This window comes from Agelaius tricolor, unplaced genomic scaffold, assembly GCF_023055355.1.
Source record: "Agelaius tricolor isolate 1412-34295 unplaced genomic scaffold, bAgeTri1.0.p SCAF_7, whole genome shotgun sequence".
In the NCBI taxonomy this organism is placed as follows: domain Eukaryota; kingdom Metazoa; phylum Chordata; class Aves; order Passeriformes; family Icteridae; genus Agelaius; species Agelaius tricolor.
In genome coordinates, this window is record NW_027269267.1 from 35,771,850 (window position 1) to 35,783,431 (window position 11,582).

Consider the following 11,582-nt stretch of genomic DNA (forward strand, 5'->3'; position numbering starts at 1 on the left):
ATGTTTTGGGCTGGAAAGGACATTAAAGACCATCTAGTTCCAAACCCTCTGCCATGGGCAGGGATACCTTCCACTAGACCAGGTAACTCAAAGATCCAGCCTTAATGCTTAAATGCTTCCAAGAATGGGGCATTACAGCTTTTCTGGGCAGCCTGTTCCAGTGCCTCAACATCCTCACAGTAAAGAATTTACTCCATATATCTAATCTAAACCTGCCCTCCTCGAGTTTAAAGCCATCACCCCTTGTCCTATCACTGCATGCCCCTGTACAAGCCCCTCTCCACCTTTCTTGCAGGTCCCCTTTAGGTACTTGAAGGCTGCTCTAAGGTGCCTCCAGTCTTCTCCAGGCTGAACAACCCCCAGCTGTCTCAGGCTGCCTTTCACAGGAGAGCTGTTCAGACCCTCTGACCTCCTCTGGACCCACTCCAACAGGCACATCCTTCTTGTGTTAGGGGCCACAGAGCTAGACACAGTACTCCAGTGGGGTCTCACAAGAGCAGACTATACACATAGAAATTCATACACATCTATTGAGTTAGGACTCATCAGGCTTTCTTCCTCACCCTTTTTTTTTCTTTAAGATCTTTTACTACAATCCTCCCAGACAGGATATGACTACATCTCTATTAATTTCAGTCTTCAGCTGAACACCCCTCATTCTCATTTCAATGACCAGACCTATTTGGAATAACCTGCTTAGTCTGCTTAGTTCCCTGTCTATCCATTTCTCATTCTGACTGGTTTTCACTAGATACAAATGAAAACCTGCTATCCAATTTATCTGCAGTTATTTGAATGCTTTATGTATTCAATATTACCTTCCAACAGTTAAGTACACTTTGAAAAACTGATTGGACTATGCCAATGTTTAAAACCAAGTATGAGTCCTGTATGATTTTAGGAAGCAAATATTTTAAAAGTTATGCAATACTTTTATCCAAAAAAAATCTTACTTCAAGGAATATACAACTTAAGTCAGTCTAGCTACACTGTAGAGAGACAGATTTGTGTTTCTAGGTGAAAGTTCACTAACCTACCACAAAGATAAGTGGGGCTCTTCACAGCCATGCATGGTGGAAAAATGAGAGACAACAGGTGTAAATTGAAAAAAGGAGGTTCAGACTGGAAGGTCCAGATCTCTCTGTCCTAATGAGGACAAGTCAAGCAGGAGTGAGTAACTCAAAGAGCTTGTGCAGTCTCCATTCTTAGAGGTTTTCAAGAGTCAGCAGGACAAAGCCCTGAGTGACCTGATCTGACCTGATAGCTGACACTGCTTTGAGCATGGCAGACCTCCTGAGGACCCTTCCACTCTGAATGATCCTAAACCATTAAATAATTTGCAGCACACCTTGGAAATATTCAGAAACTAATAACAAATTCAGTGCAGATAAATAAGCAAAAAGTTATCCTATTCCTTGTATTTTTATAGGAAACTAACAGACTTGAAAAACTTGGTATCTATCATGCCAATTAAGGTTTCTTATTCTGATTGACCATAGTGCATGTGTAATAAATAAACACATACTTATGAAGATTAAAAAGAACTCCAACTCAGTTTCAAGCAAGTTTCAGACAAAATATACCAGTTTTAAGAATCTAAGCTTTAGAGTTCTTACCCAATGTTTTATTTCATAGGCATTGTGACACAGGTGCACAACGAACTTGCTTTGTTACAATTCCAATAAACTTCAAAATTTTTTAGAAATGTTGTTAGGTTATATGTAGGCAGTTGAGAAGAGAAAGAAATTCATCTCCCAGAGAATGGCCTCCATTGCAGCACTATGTTCAGGAATGTGGGAATAATTCTTGCTGACTCTCTAGAAAGTGCAGTTATCAATACCGAATTTCACTAGCTTTCTAAAAATGTATGTCTCGCCTCCTTCTCACTCTGGATTCATATTTGAGGAATTTTCACTGCAGCATCAGGAATAATGCTTTTTATTCTTCACCAAACAATGCACTGAACTCTGCTGACCGCTGGAGTGATGAGAGCGATAAAAGACCCGATGCAGCCATGCAGCGGGAATTCATGCTAAACCTAGACGCTGGTATTTAATTCAACGGGAGAGATTCCCCACCAGGCTTGACAATGGAGCCTTAAGCATGACAGAGAGAAAGAATTAACGTGGCTTAGCCGCCACAAAGAATTTCAGCTGAAACAACATGTCTGAAAACTTTTTGCTGATAACAAGAGAAACTCAGCATACTGAAAACACTTCTTTTGGGTGAAATACTTCTTAGCTGACGAAACCCTTGAACACACACGGGGCCGTTCCGAAAAGTTAAAAAAACCAAACTCCTGTGCGGGAAGAGAGAAGGACCTCGGTCCAACTCCTGCCGGCCCAGCTGGGGCGGGAGCACGGAGCCCGAGCGAGGGCCGCTTCGGGCGCGCACACAACAGCGCTTCCACCGCGCCAGGCACCCGCTCTGACCTCCTTCGGGAGCCGCCTCCGCTCCCGAGGCACCGAGAGCCGGCCCCCCCACACGCCGCTGCCGCCACCGGCCCGGGGGGCCGCGCTCCGTCACGCCGGGCGGCTCAGGCGGAGCCAGCCACGGGCAACGGGGACAAGCAGCCCTGGCGACGGTCCCACACGGGCCACGGGCGGGGCGGGCTCGAGGCGGGCGAGGGGCGAGAGCGGCGCCGGACACGCCGGGGCGGGCGCCGAGGGGAGTAACGGGACCCTTCGCGCCCTCACGGGCCAAAGGCCGGCGCGGGCCCTGCGCCCGCCAGGCAAAACGGTCGCCACCGCCCGGCCCCGCCGCCCCGGCCGGGGCAAGGCCCGGACCGCCCGGGCGGCAGCTGGTGCCGCTGCTCACACGTGGGGCTCGGCCGGCCCCGCCGCCTCCCTGCCCCCCTCCCTTCCTCCCTCCCTCCCGCCCTCCGACGAGGCCCGGCGGGTCTGACAGGCCGTCTCGGCGGCCGCTGACGCGGCGGCCCCGTTACCTCGGCCTGCTTGCGGACCGCATTGTCCGGGCTGAGCAGGTTGCCGAGGAGGGCGTAGAACTGCTCCTGCTCCGTCGCCGCCATTGCTGCGAGAGGGAAGGAGAGGGAGGAAGGGGGAGCGCCGGCCGCGCCGCCGGCGGGGGAGCGAAGGGCGGGGCCGCAACGCCAGCCACGCTCCCATTGGTCGCGGCGCACGGAGCCTCGCCCCCGATTGGCCCTGCCTCCCTTTGACGTCCCGGCGGCTCGGGGCGAGGCGGGCAGCGGGGAGCGGCGGCTCAACCGACCCTCAATGGGGGTTTGTCTCCTCGCGTGTCATTGGTGCGCCGCCGCGCCGGGGGCGGGAGGCAGGGGCGGCGGAGCGCTCTGATTGGTGAGTGGCTCCGGCAGCCCCGGCGGGATTGGCCGGAGCCGCGGTCGGGCGGCGCGGGCAGGGAGGGGTCGCGCCGGGACGCGGAGCTGGGGCCGGGCCGGGCCGGGCAGGGGAGGGACGGAAAGCGCGGGAGATCGCGGGGCGTCGCCTCCGCGCTCTCGGTGACGTCGTGCTGCTGTCCCGCCACTGGGAATCAGTGAGTCACAGAACGGGTCGGGTTGGCAGGGACCGCGGTGATATCGGGTCCGAGCTCTCTGCTCAGGCAGGGGCGTCCTAGAGCCCACGGGCCAGGATTGCACGGAGACAGGTCTTGAATATTTTCCAGAACGGATACTCCGCAGCCTCTCCGGGCACTCTGTTCCAGTGCTCGGTCACTCGCACAGTAAAGAAGTTCATCCTCACGCTCAGGTGGAACTTCCCGTGCGTCAGTCTCCGCTTGTTGTCTCCTGTTCATTGCTCAGCACTGCCGAGCAGAGCCTGGCTCCCGCATCGTGGCACTCTCCTTTCAGACACCGGTAGACATTAATGAGGTCCCCTCTCATCCATCTCTTCTCGAGACCAAGCAAGCCCAGCTCTCTCAGCCTTTCCTTGTAGGAGAGTTGCTCCAGCCCTCTCATCCCGCTCTCCTGGACCATTCCAGCAGCTCCGTATTTCTCTTTTACCGAGGAGCCCAGCACTGGACACAGCACTCCAGATCCGGCCTCACCAGGGCTGAGCAGAGGGGCCGGACAACTTCCCCTGATTTGCTGGGGTTGCTCTTCCTAATGCACCCTAGGATACCGTTGGTCTTCCTGGCCACAAGGGCTCATGGACAGCTCGTTGTACACCAGCATCGCCAGGTCCTCCTTGCAGAGCTGTTTCCCAGCAGATCAGCCCCCAGCCTGCGGTTGTTCTTCCCAGCTGCAGGACCTTGCATTTGCTCTCGTTGAGTTTCAGAAGGTTCTTCTCTGCCCATCTCTTCAACCCATTGAGGTTTTAATAGATTGAATAAAACTTAATTAGTATTCCCTTTGATCTCAGAGGATATCACAGGTTCGTGACATGCATGGTGAGAGGCTTTGAGCATTACCCTGGTCATTGGTGGAGGGTTCAGCCAGCTACTTGGGGTGCACCAGCCAGCTGTTCACCAGCCAGCTGTTCACCAGCCAGCTGTTCAGGGTGCAGCTGTGGGAGTGGCTGGCCAGGTCAAGTATCTCCTTCTACTGTGCCTTGGCTGTGCCCAGGGAATGCCAATGCTTTAAAAGCAGGAGCACTCAGCCAGTGAGATGGGGGGGGAAGGGAAGGGAAGGGAAGGGAAGGGAAGGGAAGGGAAGGGAAGGGAAGGGAAGGGAAGGGAAGGGAAGGGAAGATCCATCTTGTCTGCATCAAGAAAGAATTGTGGGCAGGGCTGGAGAATGATTTTAAGCTGACTGAAAACTCAGAAGGGCCATAAGTGAAGATGAAATATAAAAGCAAGCATGCTTTCTAGTGTGAAGTGCACTCCTGTAAATGTCCTCAGAGCTCAGCTATGTGGATTAGGTTTGTACAGCTTGTTACACGTTCTGGAGGGCCTTTTGGATGTCTTCTTGAAATAGGCATGGTTTTCCTGCCTTTTTATCACCTCTAAACAGGTTTGTATCAACTTCAGTAACATTACTGTCTGCTTCCCATGCATAAACAAATAAATGTATTTGCTTTCATCTTGACTTGTCTTAATAGTGATTTCACCATAAATCTGTAGTAGGATTGTTAGCTAAAGAATACAGTATCTAATGGGGGTTGGGAAGAGAATGTAAACCACAAGATATGGAAAATTGTTTTCTTACTCCTGCTGGTTTTTGCATCTGTAGATGCAGGGAGTGGGTTGTTATATAAAAACTGCCTAGTTGTCTTTGAGAAAGAGCAAGGTGTATGAAATTTGCCTAAGATCTGAAAAACAGTTGTCAATTTATCTTTGGAGTAACAGTGATGAACATGAGATTCCAGTAGAGCTCCCTTGGAAAGGGAAGGCAGGAATGACCTGATGCAGTTCATTAGTGCAAGCCAAGTGAGAGTGTCTCTCTATGGGTGTATGTGTGTCTGTTTCTGTTCCTGTGTGTGTAATGATCAATAAATTTACTAGTGTAATGCTCTAGGAATACATTTGAATACATTTCACCCTGATATTCAAAGCATAGAAAGGAGCATCTATACTGGGTTCAGAAGAACCTGCTGGTAAACTCAGCAGATTAATGATGTTCCACTTCAAATCCTGACAGTTTGGGGAAGGCAGATTAAAAATTTCACCTAGGTGAAAAGCAGTTAATATATTGGAGAGAGTCCCAAGCAAACAAAGTTGTCACTAATGCAATGTGATCAGAGTCTGCCACATCAGGTGCTCGTTCCCACTCAGGACAAGTTTGAAGCTTGGGAAACAGCCAGAAATTATGCCAAAGAAGCACTAAAGAGGGTTTGAACAAGCACCTGAGGAGAGCTCAAATAGATACTGCCACCAAGCAGCCAGCAGCAATGTTGGTGTGGCTGAATATTGCCTGAATCCTGCAGTCTGTTTAAAAAACAACAACATCAAAAAAGACAGGAGAAAGTACGACAGCAGAAATCAGAAGAATTACCTTGACCTCTTCTAAACACTTCAGGTGCAAGATGTGTGTTGAACTGTAGTTTATCCAATGAAATTTTATCGACATTTTAAAACTTGGACAGACCCTGAAATTGTAAATTCATGTCTTTGATAAGCAGAATCTTTAGTTTAGTATTTATTAAACTTTACAACTCTGCATACAAATGGATTATAAAGAGAGGGAGAGCTAGAAAACTATTTATTATACCTGAGGAATGCTATAATGTTTCTTACAGAGTAGTAGGAGATGTGAAATGACAAACAAAATAGGAAAGGCATCTCAGATTCTTGTGAAATACTTTCTGATGCTGTCCTGTAGGTGAAGGGTTTGACATGTCTGTGTTTCAACATTCAGAAGCAAAGAATGAGGTGATGATAAAGAAAGATGCAGAAAAGAAAATACAGCAAAATAAATTCAAATGTATTTGCAAAGTACAATAACAGGTCAGCTCTGTCCTATGAGGAGATCTACCATAAATTTAAAGTCACTGTTGATGGTCTATATGGATTCCATATACTCTACATATCACAAAAAAGTGCAACCATGATCGCCTCAGAGGCCAGAGAAGAGTCAGAAAGTGCATGAGGGCAGGTTTCCAGCAAAAGTCAAGAGAACAGAGTAAGTTGATGTCAGTGGGAAGCTATGCTCTAGCGGGGGCTGTTTGAAGTTCTCTTGGCAGAGCAAACTCTCTGCAAAGAGCAGGCAGTGTCTGAAAATTGCTCTGGCCAATGTGTGGGGTGAGGCAAAGAATTACAATGCTGTCAGCAATGACTATCAGTAGTGGACTATAGTTTGCACAAATTGTTCATCTGTTCATCCATTTCATGTGCTTGGAGCTCACAAAGGGCATAGGTCAGTTCCTGTGCCTAAAGCATGGGGAAGGGATGCCTGTAACTATAAAGGGTGCTGGGAGAGATGCTGCTCTTTCAATTCTACTCCAAGAAACCCTGACCTGTGGCTTCTTACTGGTTTTCTGTGTTGGTAAGGCAGAGCTGGGAGGTGATACAACAGTGTCTAGCTACAAGCTGCGGGGTCTGCTAGACTGGGGAACATGCTGGGAGTCTGGAGAATAGCTATCAACCACTAATGAGATCCAGAATTCTTGGGTGGCAACTTTCTGAAGTCCTTGAAATGGTTAATAAGCTTAATTACAAGGCAGGAAAGCTCCACATGCAGGTTATTCTGTAAGTCCTACACACTGCAGGCTTGAAAAGCTTTTGTTGTGAAGAAGCTTTGAACATCCTGTAGAGCTGCAAAGAGGCATCTCATGCTTCCCTCCTCCCAGGTCTTCTCACTGAAGTCAGATATCCCCTGGAGGATATCAAACTGAGGAACTGACATGAAATTTTGCTAGTCCCAGAAAGCAGAATGCAGAGGGTCTTGTATATTTGTCTAGGAGTATTTTCTGAAAAAGTATACCTGTTAAAAAGTTCACTCTAACCTCACTAGAGTCCACCAGACAGTGCAGAATAATGAAGTGTAAAGGGCTGGGATAACCTGTGGAGATAAGTGACTTCTTGAACAGGGCTCTGTCCTAGGTCATTTTACCAAAGAGTGATACAGTGGAAGAAGTAGGAGACAAGGCTTTTGTGAGGATTACAGATAACACTACACTGAGGCTGTGCCTGCTGTGCCAGAAGACAAGGCAGATAATTTACTGAGCAGCCTGAGCAATGCTAAGTTCTACAACCTGCCAAGCTTCACAAAGCTGCACATGCACTTAAAAAAATAGTAGTTTACATGCATCATGAATGTAGGCCTTTGAGTTCCAGACAACTACTGATTTTGTTAATTTAGGAGGCAACTTTCCGACACTTAAAAACCCAGTGTTCGTAGAACTGCATTATTTGATGTAGTGATAACACAGAGGCTGAGAAGAGTGGAAAACCTGTTGGGTTTGAATTGAAAAAAATGGATAAATTATGAAAAAATAATACAGTTTTAGTCATTAACAGCAAGAAGGAGTAGGGAGAGATGTTACGGCTCTCTGAGAGACTAATATAAAGACACAGGGAATTAGCTTGTACAAAAAAAAACCCAAAACCCACAAAAAAACCACCAAAAACAAACAAAAACCCAAAAGAAAAACTAAAAAAAAGCAGCAAACAAAAATTGACCATTTACAGAGTTTCTTTCTTAGAATGAAATTCAATGTTATAGAATTCAATTATTACGGAAGATTTGTAGATGGCTTCAGTGGTATTGTTGCTTTTATTAAGGCAGTTTGTCAAAAGCCTCCATCTGACAAGGCAATCTGAACATAGGCTTTGAGCAGATTAAAGAAGCTTTCTGACCCTCCCTGTGCTAGCCTGGAAAGGAGCAGAAAAATGCATGAATGATCCTGTCAGTGCTTCAGATGCAGGTCCATGGACGATGCCTTTCTTGAGATGGAAAGTATTGCATTTAAAACCAAGATATGAACAGAATTACTCCAGAATGAGTACATTGCCACTGTGTGGGCTATTAGGTGAAATACCATTTCCTCACTCAAACATTCAGTGTCTGCAGGGAATAAATAGCAGTGACATTTTTGTCAATGTCTCCTAATATTCATGGTAAATGTTCTTTATCCCTAAAGGGAAAAACTTGATAACATTAAAATTAATTCAGTATGAAAGGGTGTAGTTTTGAATGAGTGAATGTTGGCAGGTCTGGTTACATATTTATTTCTTTGGCAAGTCCCTCTGCTCCAAGCATGTTGCCAAGCTGTGAGGAAATAGACAGATTCTCAACCATTTTCAGAACTTTCTACTAGTGACTCAATAACATTTTTTATTGTATAGCATGTTTTATGAGCACACAGAATTATAATAAAGTCATATTTTCTCTGAAGCAATGAACAAGATGCTGTGGAATACCTGCTGAGCTCCCACAAAAAATTTTGCTGTTCCTACTGAAAAAATTGAAAGCTGTCTGCTGTATTAAGATGGTAAAAGCCTCTTTGCTCTCAGCTGGTTTGACATTTCATCAGGTATTATTCAGAAATAATGTAAAATCATGGAAACCACTGTGGAAATGCCATACTGCTATATCTAGTTCATCTTGTCAGAATTCAAGATTCCTGCTCCCTCTGGAGCTGATACTGCCTTAATGTTGCATAACTTCCTTTCTTCTTCCAGCTTCCATATGTATGGGAGAAAAGAGATGCTCAAATAGTCACAATTCAACAATTCTTTTTGCTATATTGGTAGAAAAATAGCTCTTTCAGCAGGAATCAAATTTTCAATTGTTTGTATATTAGTTAGAGTGTCAATTGATCTGGCATATCAGTTGGCTTATAATTGGCAAATCCATTGGAAGGAAGCAGAGCCTGGAAGCACATAATTATAATGAAGTGCATTTCCAAATTACAAAGATTGACGTGTCCAAACATAAGTTGAATGTCAAATTTCATTTATTCTATGGTTTAAATAATAAATCACTTGCTAAAATTTTTCATATAATATTGTATTATTTGTGACACCTGCATTTGTGACACCTTTATAACAGCTTACCTGCTGTTAACCTGTTTCAACACACCTTCTGAAAGAACACTTTCAGATCTTTAGATTAAGGAAAAGGTCAATTGCAAATTTAATAGGGATAGTTTTAATAAGAGATTAAGAAAAACATGAAAATGTGACTCATTGTAAAGGAACTGTTAAATAATCCATAAAGGAAAAAAAGATATTAAGTTCAGTCAGTCATAATCTTTGGTAAGTAAAAGGAAGGACATATGGAGACAGACAGGTGGAAAATTAGGTTTGACCTGGTAAAAGAATAGAGTGGCAAAGCCACCAATGTAGTTAAGGGTTGCTCAAGCATGGGGAGATGCTCCTTGATATGCAAACATCACCTCTTGTGATCAGAGCAAAGTAGCAAGCACGAGTGCAGATTACAAGTTGTGCATGTGGCATTTCCAACCCCTTTGATGAAAACTGAATGTGCTTATCACAGGAAAGGCTCTAACCTAGAATTTGGAGTCTGGGAGGATGCATTTAAAAGGAAAAGCTAGAAGCGATAATCAGCAATTACCATGATGGATTCTGCAAACACAAATTACACTGTTGAGAGTGATATGAATTATTACATGTCTTTACAAATGGGCTAAATTAAGGGGGAAAAAAATCCTTTGGCTATGTTTTTGGAAAATTTTCCTTGTACTTCCCTGATCATACGAGGTCACATGTAAGTAATTGCAGAAACGGAAAAAAAGATTTCCAAAATATGTCTTTGTGCAGGAAACATAGGTATTTTCCAAATTGTAAGTGCTTAGCTTTGTAAATTTGAATATTTTTTAAATTTTAAATTTTATAAATTTAAATATTATTTTAAAAAGGTAATAAAAACATCTGTCATATAGGATTAAGACAGAACATTGCAAATTCATGGTATTCCCTCAGGCTTGGCTTTCTAGTGAGTGAGTATTTGAACTTCTCTTTTTGTACTTCTCAGGTACTACAGATTGGTTCCAGGGGTTAGTCTGGGCAAAGCCTGCTCAGATGTGGTCCTGCAGAATAAAAATCCAGCTCAACAGTGGCCCACAGGATTCTCACTTTAATCAACGTTTTGCTGAAATGTTCTTGGAAAAGTTTATAACAATTCTCTATTCAGCATGTATAAACTGTGATTTTTTTTCTTTGAAGGTTGAGCAATATTTTGAGAGTGTGCTAACTTAAAAGTTACTTTTTCCAGGGACATTTTATGTCACCAAAATATTCTTCAGTTCAAATTTCAAGGCCTTGCAACCAGGCATGTCTCAAACAAAAGCTTGTAAAAGTTTCTTGATGTGAGAAAATGAAAATACTGTCCTTTAGTTCCATTCTTGGGAATGCCTAACAGCTCTGCTTGACATCAAAATGTTTGATACAAACATGGCAAGTTTTAGTCCAGGTTGTAGAATTCAATAAAATTTAAGCAGTAGTTGGGGTACCAGCTGAATTTATCTCATGCATTAATTGCCTTCTTATTTATAAGCTATGTAATTCTCTCATCTCAAATAGTTGTGACATCTTCCAGCTATTAAATTACATTCTTGACTAACTCCTGGGGTCTGTCAGACATAGAGTACAAAGTGGCATTGATTCTGCTCACTTGTTTTTCATTATCCTGTAGAAACTGAAAGTTGTTCCCTAAGAAGAATGAAGGTCAAATTGTTTAATTAAAAGAAGATTTGATTTTTTTAAAATAGGGATGGAGACTGAGAACAATCTGCAAGATATATTGAGCTCCAAAGAGTTTCAGTTTAATCTAGTTTAATTTAGTTTTAATTGCCCTGAATACCAAACTTATCTTAGAAGTCTAGGAAGTCCTTTGTTTTTCTTTTTGTCTCTTTCTAACATTACATTTCTCTAGCTGTCTTTCATCAAATAAATCTTACATAAGCTATCTGTAATTCAGGTATCTCTGTTCTTTGTGCTCTCACTGAATTTATTTGTTTGGAGCCTGTGATTCTTTTCTATGCCAAAGATAAGGTGGAGAGGTGATTGAAAGCAGCCCTGCAGAGAAAGATTTGGGGTTGGTGGTTGATGAAAAACTCACCATAAACCAGCAGTGTGAGCCCACAGCCCAGAAAGACAATTAAATCCTGGGCTGCATCAAAACCAGTGTGGCCCATGGGTCGAAGGAGGTGATTCTTCCCCTCTGCTCTGCTCTTGTGAGACTCCCCCTGGAGCACTGCATCCTGCTC

General features: G+C 44.4%; 1 protein-coding gene across 1 annotated transcript in view; it reads right to left on the minus strand.

Moving 5' to 3' along the window:
* IPO5 (importin 5) overlaps nucleotides 1-3,117 on the minus strand; it is a 44,709-nt gene extending 41,592 nt beyond the window's left edge. Inside the window, exon 1 of the mRNA XM_071430947.1 lies at nucleotides 2,945-3,117. Coding sequence (XP_071287048.1) covers nucleotides 2,945-3,028 — 84 coding nt within the window. The 5' untranslated portion in view covers nucleotides 3,029-3,117. The remainder of the gene's footprint in view (nucleotides 1-2,944) is intronic.
* Between the last annotated feature and the right edge of the window lie 8,465 nt (nucleotides 3,118-11,582).